Genomic DNA, 17,818 nt, shown 5'->3' with positions numbered 1-17,818 from the left:
CTCATCTCTAATATGGTGGCGCGGGGGTAAACCTGTAAGATTAACACTCTAACGCCTAAGTCAGTTACAGAGTCCAAGATGAATGAAGTGAAATTATGAGATCAGAAAAATGTATCTTGAATTTCATGTGTGCCGATTATATATGTTGGATAATTTTGAATGAATCTTACATAATTGGGTTGAATATATGAATCTCACTCGTATTGAACCTTTGACCGATCCAGAACAACATCTAGAAGCATAAATATACATTAATTAATAAAGATTAAATATAGTCAAAATCATATACATTTTTAAAAATATATATATTTCAAAAATAATTTTTGTAAAAATTTATTCAAAATAGCTTAAAATTTAAAAAGTTTTTAAATTTTTTATAAAAAGAACTTATAGCAAAAGAATATAATACCTAAAATAATGCATTACATAAAATTACTCAAACCAAATGTATTTTTAAATCTTTTAAAATCAAAGTTATGTGAACATCTTTTAAAATAGTAAATTTTATTTTGAAATCTGTTTTTATAAATTGGTAAAATATTTTTCTTTTTTTAACTTCAAAAATCACTTTTGTAAAACTGAACTATATCTCAATTATAATTTTTATAAAAAGCTATTTTAATAATTTAGTTTACTTAAATCAGTTTTGTGACAATATTTTTCAAACCAATTTCACCTCCATTATAGCGCTTTTCCAATTCTTAGCTCAAGAGTTTGAAACAATCCATTCATGGCTTTCTTCAGATGGGCGAACTTGTTCATCTTCATTTTCAATTGCTTTTTAACTGCAACACCCATCTTCTCAGATTCAAAAGCTATCCCAAACTTTTTGGATTTAGCCAAAGAACCTCATGTTTTTGATTGGATGGTTGATATCAGGAGGAAGATTCACGAGAATCCAGAAGTGGCTTATGAAGAATTTGAAACCAGTAAGCTTATAAGAGAAAAGTTGGATGAATTGGGTATTCCGTACAAACATCCAGTTGCAGTAACAGGCGTTATTGGTTACATAGGAACTGGTCTTCCTCCTTTTGTTGCACTCAGAGCTGACATGGATGCTCTTCTTATACAGGTCTACAATTTTTATTGTTTTCTGATTGTTTTGCTTTTCAATTTATATCATATATATCTCCTTGATGACTTTTGTTGTTGTTGATGTTAACATTAGGAAGCGGTTGAATGGGAGCATAAGAGTAAAGTAGCTGGAAAGATGCATGCATGTGGTCACGATGCTCATGTTGCTATGCTTCTTGGTGCTGCAAAGACCCTTAAAGACCATGAAAAATATTTTAATGTATGCTTCTTGATTATCTTGTTCTTCAGATTTCATCCATCTGTTGATCCGTGATAATGATCTTGTTTGTTTTTGCTATAGGGGACTATTGTTCTTGTTTTTCAACCAGCAGAAGAAGGAGCACGAGGGGCTAAGAAAGTTTTAGATGCTGGAGTCTTAGAAAATGTGTCTGCCATATTTGGATTGCATCTCCATCAAAAGTTACCTTTAGGTGTAGTGGCATCTAGGCCTGGTCCTCTCTTTGCAGGAGGTGGCTTATTTGAAGCAATAATAAGCGGCAAGGGAGGCCATGCAGCCTGTCCTCAGCAAGCTATAGATCCCATATTGGCAGCTTCGAATGTGATTCTTAGCTTACAACATATCGTTTCTCGCGAATCTGATCCCCTCGACCCTCAGGTAAACTTGTTATATCTTCCTATAAAACGCGTGTCGCCTAGATCTTTCTAACATGAATATTATCCTCACAGGTTTTGAGTGTAGCAACGTTTCATGGAGGTGTTGCATTGAATGTCATTCCAGACTCTGTCACAATTGGTGGCACCTATCGAGTTTTTTCAAGGAAAAGCTCCTTACAAATGAGACACCGCATTGAGCAGGTCTGTTATGATTATGAACAAGAATATATTCATTCTTCTGTCTCTTTTCATTGACTTAAAAACTTACAAGGATTACAGGTTATCATTTCACAAGCTGCTGTGTATAGATGCAATGCAACAATCACTTTCTTTGACGAAGAGAAGCCTTTCTCCCCTCCAACTATAAACGATGATGGGTTGCATGAATATTTTCATAGTGTTGCCAAGAGTTTACTCGGGGCCGATAAAGTGAAAGACGCGGAATTAGTAATGGGATCAGAAGACTTTGCACTCTTTCAAGAGGCTTTGCCAGGATACTTCTTCTTTCTCGGAATGGAGGATGTCTCAGTTGAACATCTTCAGGCGGCACACTCAGCCTATTACAAAGTCAATGAAGATGTACTTCCTTATGGCGCTGCGCTTCACGCCTCATTAGCTGTGAATTATCTTGCCAAACTCTCTCACGAGGTAGCAGCAGTAGAGGAGAAATATCATGACGAGTTATAGAAAAGATTATGAAAAAAAGCTATGTCATTGGTTGGACACATTTGTTACAGATGAATTTTCACAACAATGTCACTCTACTGTTAAAGATAAAATATAATAAAATGACTCTTTTAGAAGGGCAATGTTATTCTCGGTAGAATATCCTACACGAATACATACATCAAGTATCGTTCATCGTAAATAATATTTTTTTTAAATAAAATAATATTAAGATTTTATTTTAAATGAAAAAATATTATAAAAAATATTTTTTTTAAAATTAATTTCTTAATAAAAATATAATATTTTTCATTAATCAATTTTATTATTGTATTAACTACAAAAATATATGTTATTAACCACGTATTTTATAGATAGTTTATTAATCAATTTCACAAATTTATTGACCAATAAAATATATAATATTGATCAAATTCTGAAATTAATTTATAATTTGATTAATGAATTTTAAAAATTAAAAACTAATAAATAATATAAAAAATTGGTTAATATTAAACAATTTCATAAACTAGTATTTATATAATATTAATCAATTTTATTTAATATTTATTATTTTTTTAATTTTTAAAATTTATTAACCAAATTATAAATTAATGATCAATATAGTTGGTTAATAAACTATCAGAAAGAAAAATATGTGGTTAGTAATATATATTTTTGTAATTAATGTAATAATAAAACTGATTAATAATAAATATTATATTTTTTATGAAATTAATTTTAAAAAAATATTGTTTACCGTAATATTGACATAGGAAATAGGTGTAGAATAATATTATTCTTATTTGAATTGTGGATAAAGTAGAATTGATAGAATTATTAGAACAAAATAAAATGATTTATGTATGCGATAACAAATTTAATTTAACATAGTCTCAGAATCACAATAATTTATGTATGCGACTTTGAAGGTTTCTATCAAATTAATAGTGCATTGAATAAAGTCCGGCGATTTGTAGTTTGTATATAAGGTGAACACTCTAAAATGAAAAACATTTGAGTATTTTCAAATATCAAAGTTTAACCTAGTATTTTTATAAAAGATTTTTATTTTGTATGTAAAAATTCTTTAAAATATTGAATTATGTTTGCGGTGGATTTTATGTGTTTAAATCCACAGTTACGGCTTGCTTTTTTACATCTATTGACATATGAAATATTGATATTAATTTATAAGTAATGGAGATCAATTTACTTTTAAAATAATTTTTTTCAATTTATTTTAAATCATAACCTTTGAATTAAATATAATATAATGATTAAATTAACTTTTTATTTAATTAACAATTAGATTAAATTCAATTCAAATAATATAATCTGAGATAACTTAAAAAAAACTTACCTCCAAGTTCATCCCCACTCATTTATAAATAGAATTTAAAAGTATAATAGAAATGGATTTTAAAACTGGATTAATGTCAAACAATTAGACTCTATTTTTTGGGATAATTTTGTTTGGGTTCTATAGAAGAGCATAACCCATGAATCAGTGGGTGTGGTCCAACGATTCATGGGCCGTCTGTTTTGACTCATTGCGTCCCTGGAGTTGGTTGTTCGACCCATTTACATATTCATCTAGATATAATTAAACGTTTATGTGTCAAATCACATGTCCTTGAAAGGTACATTTTTGTCACTCTCCTAAGGAAGAAATTATTTCTCCCTATATTCACTTGGAGAGTAGATTTCTAGTTCCTATTAATGGAGAGAACCATTCTCTGTATCCTTGTACTCTATATGAAAATGCGATATTCTTTTATTTATCGTGTGATGAACTTATTACTATATTGAGTGAGCTACTTAGAAAGATTTAGAGAATAACTCTTAGGCATAACAATCTTACACAAATATGTTAAAATCATCATAACATTACAAAGCTTTAGAAAAATAGATTGATGTTTTAAAAAAGAAAATGAAATTCTAAAGAATAAAACATCTCAATCTTTTTGGACAAGTGTTTGTAACTCTGAAAAAACTCTGAATAAGTTTTTCAAGAGTTTGTAGCTAACTACATATATAGAATCATGATATCTTCTTTATATATGGTGTAAGTAGATATAGTAATGAAAGCCTGGAATATGTGAATGAGTCTTTAGGTGAAACTCGTGATCTTAAAGTTCTTTTTTCTTCTATTTAAAAGAGAAGGCATAACAAAAAAAAACTTATCATGCGTTGAAAATGGAAAGAGAAGAAACCTCCTAGAACTCACAATAAAGGACCCAAGAAAACCTGGGTACCTAAAAAAACTGTCTATATTGCTTCACAGGCAAGACGAGGGTGGTGAATTGTGTGGTTTGAAAAATATGGTTTTGAAAAACTTTGGGAAATAAAATCAGAGTTTAAAAATATTTTTTTGAAAAACCTAGCCGCGAAAAAATTAAAGGGCAAAAACAAATTGAAGAAATTTAAAAGAGTTAAGTGAAGAATGAAGACAACAAGATTTATACAGGCTCAGTCAAAAATGACTTAGTCATGTCTCCAAGAATTGATCTTGAGAGTTTCCAATAAACGTTGAGAGCTTTTAATAGTAAAAACTCACAAACCCCTTTATACAAGGAAACTATGGTTGACCTTCAACCAAGTAATACAAGACGATAGATATAGGTGTCTGCGTCTTTTCTTCAGAATAAACTTAGAAGTGAAGTGGCCTATCTTCCTTCGCAATGATGGATTGAAGCAGTTAGTCCTCTTTCCACAAACACGAATCTTGGAGAGTTTAGTCTTCAAGTTCCTAAACCTTTGAGTTATAAACTTTGGCTTTAGACGGGATAATCAATAACCTGTGAGATTTTAACACTGGGCTGATCTCGAACCTGTGAAGCTTTTAATATCAGGCCGAGCTTCAACCTAAACTAGGACTGAATCACACAATCCCAAACCAAAGTTTTTTACGGGTTTACCTTCTAACCCAAACAAATCCCTAAATGGATAATATTCAACCAAGGTGTATATAAAATATTCCCTTGAAGAATTACAATTCTACTCTTTCTAGAATTATAAATGTATCCCCACTCACAAAAGGACTTTTCTCACAAAAGCACTTAGGGTAAAACATTAGTGAGAGAAAGTTAAAGAAAATTTTAGAGAGGGAGAGTGAGAATCGAAAGTGTCAAATACGATTTTGGATGAAATGAAATGAGAAAAAAGACCTCTATTTATAGGCTAGAGGTTGACTCAAAAAGAAAATTTCAATAAAAGCTTTTTATGTCATTTTAATCGATTACCAGGTGATCATAATCAATTAGAAGCTTGAAATAAAATCGATTGTATGTTTATAAAAGGAAGGAAAAAATATATAGTCGTTGCGCATCATTAACGCATTGTTCTAATCGCCTGTGACTCAATTTTGAACTGATCTAATCAATTAGACAAAAGCTCTAACCGATTAGATAAGTCAAAATTTTGCCTCTTACAATTTTGACATTTCCTAATTCATCTGACACAACTTCAAGATGTTTTTGAAAATGTTTTATTTTGTAAAAACATTTTGAAAGCATTTTAGTTGTGTGCTTTTAGCCACGCGCTTTTACGATAACGTCCTTTTACTTTATAATTGTTCACTCACTACTAAATAAGGAGTTTATCACATTACTTCAAGACTTTTCCAGATGCTTCTCTTTTTGTTGACACATGCTTGAGTAGCTTGAGATGGAGCTTTAGTTGCATTCCATTTGATTTTCATCGTCGAATTTCCATCATCGGATATTTAAGTCCATCAAACCTAATGAAGCTTTAGTTGTATTCCATTTGATTTCTATCATCGGATATTCCATTTGTGCTCATATCTTCATCCACAACCTTCATACAAAGTCATAATTTTTTCAAACCCAAAATTGATGTTGAAATTGATACTTCAACATCAAAGATTCGATTGCAGCTTGAAGAAATGCTATGAAAATCAAGAACACAAATAAAAATACAAACAACCAAAAAAGCAAGTATGTACAAACAACTTATATGTGTTACTTTCTCACCCAAATACATTTGTTTCCATAAAGAGAAAAGAGTATAGTGGTTTCAAAACCAATACTACCATGTAAAGTTAGAAGAAAAAATTGAATATACTAAACTTCAAAGAATAAGTAATTTAGGATATTTGAGTTCTGAATCTCGAAAAGGAGGATCAACGATTGGAAATTTACAATTAGGATTGAAAAATTGAGGATATTTGGGTTTTGTGTCATGAAGAGGTGAGTCAAGATTTAGAACATGGAGAAGAGGGTTGCAAAATGGAAGGGTTTTGGGCTATGTATATGAAATATTTTGAAGGGAGTCAAAAGAAGTTGATGAAGCTCTAAAGGAAGGTGATGATGAAGATTGTGAGAGAAATAATAAAGCTACATAATCAAACTATCAAAGATGATTATGGTTTCAAATGGTGGAACACTAAATAAACATACATGAATACCTCGTAAGCAAACACATATGTTCTCATGAATCTGAATTTTTTTTGGGGGTTGTATGAAGATTATGGATGAAGATATGAACACAAACACAGAATTAGGGACTAAAGAAAAAAGATTACATGGAGTAAAATCCAAAACGCACCAACTTATAGGGACGAAAAGATCATTTAATCCATAATTTCAGTTTTGTGTTCATATCTCCATCCCGAACTTTCATACAAATTCATAATTTTTCAAACCGATTTTTTTTCATATCTTCATCAGTTTGTCGAACATAATATGAAGGTTAAGGTGAAAAAAATTGAGATTGGAGATGGAGTTTGAAGGTTAAAAAAATGGAGGTTGAAGATGGATTGAAGAAGAAGAAAAATATTTTGTAAAATTACTTTTTTTTTTTTTGGATTTCGTCCTCCCATACCTTATCACTGGTGCAACGTCATTAGATATTTATCACATCATCCTTTTTTTAACGGAAATTTGACATCAAATATTAACACACAAAAAAAATCAACTATTAAGAACTCCATCTAAACAAATTTTTAAAACTAAAACCAAAAATATATCAACTTTATAAAAGAAACTATTTAAACCTTTATTTTATCATCTTATTACAAACACTAGACTCAAATAAATAGTTACATACTTGTTCTACACTTAATTTAATCTAGATAAATTCTATAGTATTAATTTGATTTAGTCAAATATTTATATTTTAGGGTAAATAAAATCAAAATTTTAATTTATTTTTAAAAATATAATATAACATTAAATATCATTGTTTTATATTAAGGTATTCCCAACTAAATTTAATGTACCATTATAAACTTAAATCCTTTAAACATTTATTACACCACTAACTTTTCTTAATATCTGCAATTTTTATTAAAGATTCTCATAACTGTGGAGGGAGATACTATTTTCTTTCCATATATATAAAGTTTCTTATTTAATTTTCAACATTTTCAAACCAATTTTACTTCACTTATATAGATTTTCCATTTCTCAACTCAACAATTTGAATCCAACCATTCATGGCTTTCTTCGTATGGGTAAACTTGTTCATCATCATCTTCAATTGCTTTTTAACTGCAACACCCATCTTCTCAGATTCAAATTCAATCCCAAACTTTTTGGATTTAGCCAAGGAACCTCAAGTCTTTGATTGGATGGTGGGTATTAGGAGGAAAATTCACGAGAATCCTGAAGTGTGTTATGAAGAATTTGAAACCAGTAAGCTTATAAGAGCAAAATTGGATGAATTGGGTATTGCATATAAACATCCAGTTGCAGTAACAGGTGTTATTGGTTACATAGGAACTGGTCTTCCTCCTTTTGTTGCTCTTAGAGCTGACATGGATGCTCTTCCTATACAGGTCTACATTTTTTTTTATTGTTTTCTCAATGTTCAATCTAGAAAGATTTATCCTTTCAAGTTCAATCCTTATTTTTGTTTATTTTGCAATTTTGGGGTTGTGTTGTATTTCTTTAAGGATGATGTTTCAAATATATTTTATTGATGATTTTTGTTGTATTGTTAACATTATAGGAATCGGTGGAGTGGGAGCATAAGAGTAAAGTAGCTGGAAAGATGCATGCATGTGGTCATGATGCTCATGTTTCTATGCTTCTTGGTGCTGCCAAGATTCTCAAGGACCATGAAAAAGATTTACAAGTATGGTTTCACAACAAAATTATTTTCTATCTAGTACATTTAAAGTTAACATTTGCAATTACAAACATGTTATAGTCTTTTTACTTTAGTTTCTATTTTCGGTTATGCACTTTTGCTATTTAAGTTGTTTTTGTGTTTTTTAACTTAATCATGCCAAAAGTCAAACTTGAATTCTATTTCCGACATTTCCATATTGGCAAACTGATGCCAAATTTTGACTCTTTCCTGTGATTTCTTTTAACTACCATGTTCTTCTGGTTTCATCCTATTGTGGATCTGTGATATAATTCTTGTTTTTTGGGGGTATAGGGAAGTGTTGTTCTTGTTTTTCAACCAGCAGAAGAAGGATGTGGTGGGGCTAAGAAAATTGTAGATGCTGGAGTCTTCGAAAATGTCTCAGCCATATTTGGATTGCATGTCCTATATAACTTGCCTCTAGGCGAAGTGGCATCTAGGTCTGGTCCTCAGTTTGCAGGAAGTGGCTTCTTTGAAGCAATAATAAGCGGCAGGGGTGGCCATGCAGCCATTCCTCAACATTCTATAGATCCCATATTGGCAGCTTCCAATGTCATTGTTAGCTTACAACATATCATTTCTCGCGAAGCTGATCCCCTCGACTCTCAGGTAAACTTCTTATTTCATTTATTGTTTCGCTTCTAACCACCCATATGAACTCATTATTGTTTGAAGTATTGTAAGCTTTGTATTCTTCTGAGACTTCTACTTGGAGGCACAGTCTTTTGAAATATTGTAGCTGTTTGAAGGGAAAAGTGTTGAGAACCATACCACAACATTATTTGTTTACAAAGATTTTTGAATATGATGAAAACACGTGTCCCCTATGTCTTCCTAATATGGATAATATCCTCACAGGTTTTGACTGTAGCAAAATTTCAAGGAGGTGCTGCATTCAATGTTATTCCAGACTCTGTCACAATTGGTGGCACGTTTCGATCTTTTTCGAGGGAAAGCTTCACACAAATGAGACACCGCATTGAGCAGGTCTGTTATGAATAAGAATAGATTCATTTTACATGTCTCTTTTCATGTGAGTTAAAAAAATGCATGGATTACAGAAATATGTAGAATGTACACTTTCTTATAGTTATCACTGCCATCCTATTTAGGCACTAAAAGGCTGTTTCATTGATATAGATCATTACTGGACAAGCTGCTGTGCAGAGATGCAATGCAACAGTCAGCTTCTTGGAAGAAGTGAAGCCTCTCATCCCTCCGACTGTAAACAATGATGACTTGCATCACTATTTTCAAAGTGTCGCCAAGAGTTTACTCGGCGCCGATAAAGTTAAAGGCCTAGAACCAATGATGGGATCAGAAGACTTTGCGTTCTATCAAGAGGCTTTGCCGGGTTACATCTTCCTCCTCGGAATGGAGGATGTCTCAGTTGAACATCTTCCGTCCGGACACTCACCCCATTTCAAAGTCAACGAAGATGTGCTTCCTTATGGTGCTGCGCTTCATGCCTCATTAGCTGTGAAGTATCTTGCCAAACTTCATCAGGAGTTACCTGTAGTAGAGGGGAAATATCATGATGAATTATAGGAAAGATTATTAGAAAAAGTCATTTGGTTGGACACATTTGTAGATGAATTTTCCATTTAAATCATTAACTGCAGCGATCTAGTGTGGCAAATCTTTAGCTATAAGCCACTCAGCTGTTTTGAATTTCCACAACAATGTCTTCTCATGCTAATATCACAGATTGCCATTTATAGTCTAATAAGTTGGTTGAATTTATATGTTGGTTAACTCTTCGTTAACACATTTGCTAGCGGATATATAAAAGAAAATGTTGGTTGTAGTTATCAATCTATTATTCAGTTTTTCTTTGATGAAATATAGGTCAATCTCAATGTGTTGTGTCTTGTCATGATGCTAAACAAGATTATGGGCAATACTAATGATTGGTTTATTATCGCAAATAATTTCATAAAGCATTCACACTGTATCTTTAAATCTTCTAACGCTTGTTTTATCCATAATAATTCACAAATTTCTTGTGTGAAAGATCTAAATTCTTCTTCAGCTCTTGTCCAACTTGTCCAACTGCACTTTCATTCTTACTATTCCAAGCAACAAGGTTTACACACAAGAATGTACAATAGCATGAAGTGGATCTTCTATCGCTCACTGAGCCTACATAATCATCATTAGTGGAAGCTTCCATAATTAGACTTCTACCTCTTGTAAACAAGACCCTTATCCCTAGAGTGGTTTGAGCCTGCATAATCATTATTAGTGGAAGCTTTGATAATTAGACTTCTACCTCTTGTAAACAAGACCCTTATCCATAGAGTGGTTTGAGCCTACATAATCATCATTAGTGTAAGCTTCCATAATTAGACTTCTACCTCTTGTAAACAAGATCCTTTATCCCAAGAGTGGTTTGAGACATTGTAGAACACTTTATATAACTTGCAAGTGTATCCCCTTTAGATCATGCATAAATTGGATGACCATATTTGTGGATCTATGTGCTTGAAGATATGAAGACTGCAGCTACCTGTTGATTTGGTTTTGATGTTGACAACGACAACTCTCTTAATCAATCTTGTTGTTCAAGACTTGTTGGCTCAGATGATATCATCTTATATATTTATCAAGTGATGGTACTTGATATATTGCCCAAGTGATGGTGTTTGACATGTTAATCAAATGATGGTGTTGTTGGTGTAAGCCCTAGAGGCCAATACTTTTGGTACTTGTATCGAATTATTTATTAATAATAAAAGGCATTTTCTTTATTATGGTTGATTAATAAAGTCCCTGGAATAGATAGTCCGTTTAATGTATTAAGTGTGACTTAATCATGAGAGCACATTAAACATAAGGACACTATTCTTAAAGTATCTGTAGTCGAGCTTTAGTGTGAAGTGGGATAACATTAAAGCATTAAGACTATTATGTTTGTAGACTGATGATCACATCTCATGGATCATGGATAAAGAGTTATCAAGTCTTAAACATAGGTATGAATATTAGGAGTAATATTTATACCGGATTGACCCGCTATGAGAATACTATATAGAAAGTTATGCAAAGTGTCATAAGTTATTCTCATGGTGATAATAGTGTATACCACTCTTCGACCTGAAACCACTATGGATCCTAGATGTAGAGTCGAGTGTTTTATTGTTGATCCAACGTTGTCCGTAACTGGATAACCATAAAGACAGTTGATGGGTACTCCACGAAGCATGCTGAGGGACATGAGTGTCCTAGATGGAATTTACCCATCCTGCGTAACAGGATAAATGTCTATGGGCCCAATATTGAACTGGACAAGGATGACACGATCTATACCTTGTGTTCAATATAGACATAAGGGCAAAGGGGTAATTATACACATAATTATTATCACAGGAGGTTTTGTCGGATCACATGACATTTTCGTGTCTTGGATAGCAGTGATGTGTTGCTAGATACCGCTCACTGTTTATTATGTTAAATGCGTGATTTAATATAATTGCCAATGTCGCGAAAACCTATAGGGTCACACACAAATGACGGATTGATGAGAGATAGAATAATTAAGGAATACCGTAATGTATGGTGCCCTTAAGTAGAATACGAAATATGGTAAGGTACCAAATACTAAAGTGATTTTGACATATTATGAGATATGGGCCAAAATACACTTAAGTGGGCTTTTTGGCTTGAAGCCCACACAAGTGGTTCTATAAATAGAACTCTTGTGCAGAAGCATTGTATGGGAATACAACACAACTGAAGAGTTGGAATTTCGTATCTCTCTTTCTCTCACTCAAAGCCTTCATTCATAACAGCTAGCAATGCGATTAAAGGAATCCGTTCGTGTGGACTGAGTAGAGACGTTGTCATCGTTCAACGTTTGTGATCGCCCCGTGGATTTGTATCCAAGGTTTTGATCGTTACAAGAGATTTGCACCAAAGGTTTGAATCGTCACAAGAGGTAACAATTCTATCACTGATCATGCCCATTCGTAAGGATCACTAAATGGAGAAAATTTTAAATTCCGCTGCGCCTTGGATGGCAATTCTCCTTCAGTGGTATCAGAGCCACTTACGAAACCATGAATCTGATAACTGTTTTTGTTCTGTATTAATATGATTAAAGATAGAATGAATCAAAGATTAAATTGAGATCGATCAAGTTATATATATATGATATATGTAATCCTGATGCAAAATACATTATATATGATATAGTGTTCTCGTTTCGTTCATTCAAACCCTCAATGATTGTTTTCCTTTGAGCGATCATTGGTCGTTTGCTTCTTGATCCGACATTATTATGGTGAAGCAATGACGTGTTGATCAATCATACTGAATTAACAATCGAGATGTGTTTGACGGTCTGAAATTGGTGCATCAGGGTTAGTGACGACACAAGGGTTGTGTTGTCAGAGAGTTATGCGATTGAGGTTGTGACTGCACAAGAGTTGTGCTTTCTAAAACACTTTTTGGAACAGTGTTAACCGGTTAACGCATATGGTTAACCGGTTAACGCAATACGAAATAAAATTTTTGAGATTTTCAAACAGTGTTAACCGGTTAACGCTTTTGGTTAACCGGTTAACGCAAGGCGGAAAATAGTTTTCCAAGAGATTTTCAAACAGTGTTAACCGGTTAACGCATTTGGTTAACCGATTAACGCGAGGCAGAAAACAATTTTTGAACAGATTTCAAACAGTGTTAATCGGTTAACGCATATGGTTAACCGGTTAACGTAAGGCAAAATTCACCCATTCGGCTAACTCAGTGCTTTAAAAGTATCAAGTGTTGATGCGAAAAGCGACATTGAATTTAAATGAATTGTTCATTAAAATGTGGTGATCGGTCGTCGAGATTTAATTTGATTTTAATTAATTAAAGGAATTAATAATAATAATAATAAAGTGTTTATTATTGTCTTGTGGTGATCGGTTATGGCCTTAGTCTTCCTTTATTTTATTTTGGATTTTAAAATACGACCTGCGTGTCGTGCCTCTCTCTTAATCTCCCAAATGTAACTTCTTTTCTCATCTCACTCCCTCGTATGTAAAACGAGTTTCTTTTATGTAATGTAATGATATGAAGAAAGCAAAGAAGTCAGTGCCAAAGGAGGACAACCTTGAAGATCTTGCTTGGAGAAGTTTAGATCGTTGTTAGGTTAGCTTAGGTTCTCTCATTGGCTTGAGAGAACAATTGCGCTAGGGGCCATAACTGTTTCATTATGTATGTATGTATGTTGATGCATGTGAATGTATGTTGATGCATGTGAGAGGCGATTTATATGATAAATAAGCCGGTGAGATCAGAAAAAATTGTAATTCCCTCAAATTAAATATTAAGTTTATGCTTTCCAAGTTTTAACACTCATCAAGACTAGTATCGAATAATGTAGGTTTCGCCTACGCGAGGTGCATGTTCTTTATTAGTAAGGTGCGATGGGATAATTGTAATATCCAACTGTTAAAACAATGGGTCAAACTTAACTAAACAAATTATAATAAGATTATATATATGTTTAGAAGCAAGAGTTGGGAATGATCCATATGATGGATTGGAATAAGGAGTTATTCACCCAACTAAAATTTTCGAGAGTTGTATGAGATACAATTGGAAGGAGTTCCTACCTAAATAACCTAGTTTTGTGTAATCCGCCTACGCGGACTTAGAACGAAGTGAAATATGGATCTCGACCCACTAGAAAATCTTCCAACGGGATTTTCCGAATCAAATGATGAGGGTCATTTGTTTTGAGTAGAATAGTGGGAGCATGTTTAATTAAAGGCCTAATTAAATATGTCAATGATACTTATATTTTCATTAATCCTTGTGTAGATTACCATGACAGCAAACACCTCTAACAACATCTTGCGATCAATCCTTGATAAGGAAAAATTGTCTGGGACAAATTTTCTGGATTGACACCGAAACCTGAGGATTGTCCTCAAACATGATAAAAAGCTGTATGTCTTGGAGACACCTGTTCCTGAAGAGGAACCTCCTAGTTCTGCACCTAAGGCAGAAAGAGATGCTTATAAGAAGCATGTCGATGATGCCAATGAAACTGCTTGTCTCATGCTAGCTACCATGAACTCAGAATTGCAAAAGCAACATGAGAACATGTCAGCGTTCGATATGATCGAACACCTGAAAATGCTCTATCAAGAGCAAGCAAGGCCTGAGAGGTTTGAAGTTTCAAAAGCCTTTTTTCAAGGCAAGTTAGCTGAGGGAGCCCCTGTAGGTCCCCATGTGCTCAAGATGATTGGGTATGTGGAAAACCTTGAGAGATTGGGTTTTCCCCTCGAAAAGGAACTTGCGACTAATTTGATCTTGCAATCGTTGCCAGATAGTTTCAGTCAATTTGTCCTAAATTTCAATATGATTGATATGGACAAATCTCTTCCTGAACTGCTCGCCATGTTAAGAACTGCCGAGCAGAATCTGAAGTCAAAAGGGAAGTCCATTCTGATGATCGGAAATGGAAAGAGACAGAACAAAAGGTCCACTAAACAGGGTGATAAAGGGAAAGGCAAGGAAGTTGCCAAACTCAAACCCATCGTTGCTGCTTTAAAGCCTAGTGGAGGCATAGCAAAAGAAGGCACCTGCTTCCATTGCGGTAAGACCGGACATTGGAAGATGAACTGCCCAAAGTACCTGGAAGATAAGAAGAATGGAGTAGAGACTTCAACTTCAGGTGTTTTTGTTATTGAAATTAATTTATCTACTTCTGCATCATGGGTATTAGATACTGGATGCGGTTCTCACATTTATACAAATGTGCAGGGGCTGAAAAGAAGTAGAGATTTGGCAAAAGGTGAAGTTGACCTACGAGTTGGCAATGGAGCAAAGGTCGCCGCCTTAGCCGTAGGAACTTATGAATTGACTTTACCTAGTGGTTTAATAATTCAGTTAGAGAACTGTTATTATGTACCAGCAATTAGCAGGAAGATTATTTCCGTTTCTTGTTTGGACAAGTTCGGTTTTTCATTCATAATAAAGAACAATTGTTGTTCAATTTATTTGAATGATATATTCTATGCTACTGCTCAAATGAACAATGGATTATATGTCCTTGATCTTGAAATGCCAGTTTATAACATTAATACTAAAAGGATGAAACCTAATGAATTAAATCCAACTTACCTTTGGCATTGTCGATTAGGCCACATAAATGAGAAACGCATTTCCAAACTCCATAAAGATGGACTCTTGGACTCTTTTGATTATGAATCATATGAGACATGCAGATCTTGTTTAATTGGAAAGATGACAAAGTCTCCATTCACAGGAAAAGGTGAAAGAGCTAATGATCTTTTGGCCCTCATACATACTGATGTATGTGGACCACTGAACATACCAGTCAGAGGAGGTTTTTAGTACTTCATCACATTCACTGATGATTTCAGTAGATATGGTTATGTGTATTTAATGAAACACAAATCATAGTCCTTTGAAAAGTTCAAGGAATTCAAGAATGAAGTACAAAACCAACTAGGTAAGAATATTAAAACTCTTCGATCAGATCGAGGTGGTGAGTATTTAAGCCTAGAGTTTGATGACCATCTGAAAGAGTGTGGGATCCTATCCCAACTCACTCCTCCTGGAACACCCCAATGGAATGGTGTATCTGAGAGAAGAAATCGAACCCTGTTGGACATGGTCTGATCCATGATGAGTCACGCCGATCTTCCAAACTCCTTTTGGGGACATGCGCTATTGAGAGCAGCTTACACACTTAACCGTGTTCCATCCAAAAAGGTTGAGAAGACACTGTATGAGATATGGAGTGGTGAGAAACCACATATGTCTTACATGAAGATTTGGGGTTGCGAAATTTATGTGAAACGACAAATTTCAACTAAGCTTGAGCCCAAATCTGACAAATGCTTATTTGTGAGGTATCCTAAAGAAACAAGAGGGTATCACTTCTACAATCCTTCAGAGGGCAAAGTGTTTGTCGCTCGAACTGGAGTTTTCCTAGAAAAGGATTTTATTTCCAAAGGAATCAGTGGGAGGAAAGTAGAGCTTGAAGAAATTCAAGAATCACAAGGCATTGATACACCTATGGATGAACAAGAGCAGGAAACACAAATAGTTGTGTAAGAGCAACCTGCTCAAGTAGAACAAGACCAGCGTAGGTCAGGCAGGATACGTCACCTACCTGAGATATATGGATATCTGATGAAGGTGATGTATTACTCATGGATCAAGATGAGCCTGTGACCTACTCATGGAATCTTCGTTTTGATGAAATAGTAAAACAGTATGGATTCATCAAGAACGAAGATGAGTCTTGTGTCTACAAGAAAGTTAGTGGGAGCATGATTGTGTTCCTGGTGTTATATGTAGATGACATATTACTCATTGGAAACGATGTGCCTACCCTGCAACAAGTAAAGTCTTGGTTGGGGAAATGCTTTTCTATGAAGGACCTAGGTGAAGCAGCCTATATATTAGGAATCAGAATCTATAGAGATAGATCACAAAAAATGCTTGGCCTAAGTCAGAGTACATACATAGACAAAGTGCTGAGACGCTTTAATATGCATGATTCCAAGAAAGGATTCATACCTATGAAACACGGCATGTGTCTATCAAAAACACAATCCCCTTCAACTAAGGTAGAAAGGGAACGCATGAATAAGATTCCATATGCATCTGCAATAGGATCTATCATGTATGTCATGTTATGTACTCGACCAGATGTCTCGTATGCTTTAAGTGCAACGAGTAGGTACCAATCTGATCCTGGTGATGCCCATTGGGTAGTTGTCAAGAATATTCTTAAGTACTTGAGAAGGACTAAGGACTCATTCTTGATATATGGAGGTCAGGAAGAGTTGGCTGTAATTGGTTACACCGATGCTAGCTTCCAGACAGATAAGGATGACTTTAGATCGCAATCTGGTTATGTGTTTTGCTTGAACGGTGGCACTGTGAGCTGGAAAAGTTCAAAGCAAGATACAGTTGTTGATTCTACAACCGAGGCCGAGTATATTGCTGCCTCAAGTGCAACAAAGGAAGTTGTTTGGATCAGGAAGTTCATTAGTGAACTTGGCATAGTCCCTAGCATTGTGGATCCCATTGGTCTCTATTGTGATAACAATGGTGCTATCGCACAAGCTAAGGAGCCTAGATCTCACCAACGATCCAAACACATACTTAGGCGTTATCATCTCATTCGAGAGATAATAGATAGAGGAGATGTGAAAATATGTAAAGTACCTACACTTGACAATATTGCTGACCCACTGACAAAGCCTCTTGCGCAGCAGAAGCATGATGGCCATACTAGATCAATGGGCATAAGGGGTATGCCTGATTGGCTCTAGTGCTAGTGGGAGATTGTTGGTGTAAGCCCTAGAGGCCAATA

At 34.2% G+C, this 17,818-nt stretch overlaps 1 protein-coding gene across 3 annotated transcripts; it reads left to right on the top strand.

The window, feature by feature from the left end:
• The first annotated feature begins 636 nt into the window (after positions 1 to 636).
• LOC127087402 (IAA-amino acid hydrolase ILR1-like 4) lies at positions 637 to 10,284 on the top strand. Of its 3 annotated transcripts, none has more exons than XM_051028291.1 (5): positions 637 to 1,072; positions 1,169 to 1,294; positions 1,376 to 1,690; positions 1,762 to 1,890; positions 1,969 to 2,498. In XM_051028291.1, the coding sequence occupies exons 1-5, from the start codon at positions 731 to 733 to the stop codon at positions 2,374 to 2,376; spliced, it is 1,320 nt and encodes a 439-aa protein (XP_050884248.1). In that variant the 5' UTR covers positions 637 to 730; the 3' UTR covers positions 2,377 to 2,498. The 3 variants fall into 3 exon arrangements, with proteins under 3 accessions (XP_050884248.1, XP_050884249.1, XP_050884247.1); XM_051028292.1 differs by lacking the exon at positions 1,969 to 2,498 and adding an exon at positions 9,610 to 10,284 and having other exon boundaries at positions 642 to 1,072; XM_051028290.1 differs by lacking the exons at positions 637 to 1,072; positions 1,169 to 1,294; positions 1,376 to 1,690; positions 1,762 to 1,890; positions 1,969 to 2,498 and adding exons at positions 7,653 to 8,155; positions 8,329 to 8,454; positions 8,764 to 9,078; positions 9,328 to 9,456; positions 9,610 to 10,284.
• Positions 10,285 to 17,818: the final 7,534 nt, after the last annotated feature.

This window comes from Lathyrus oleraceus, chromosome 5, assembly GCF_024323335.1.
Source record: "Lathyrus oleraceus cultivar Zhongwan6 chromosome 5, CAAS_Psat_ZW6_1.0, whole genome shotgun sequence".
Taxonomy (NCBI): Eukaryota; Viridiplantae; Streptophyta; class Magnoliopsida; order Fabales; family Fabaceae; genus Lathyrus; species Lathyrus oleraceus.
This window is presented reverse-complemented; position numbering and strand designations above follow the sequence as displayed.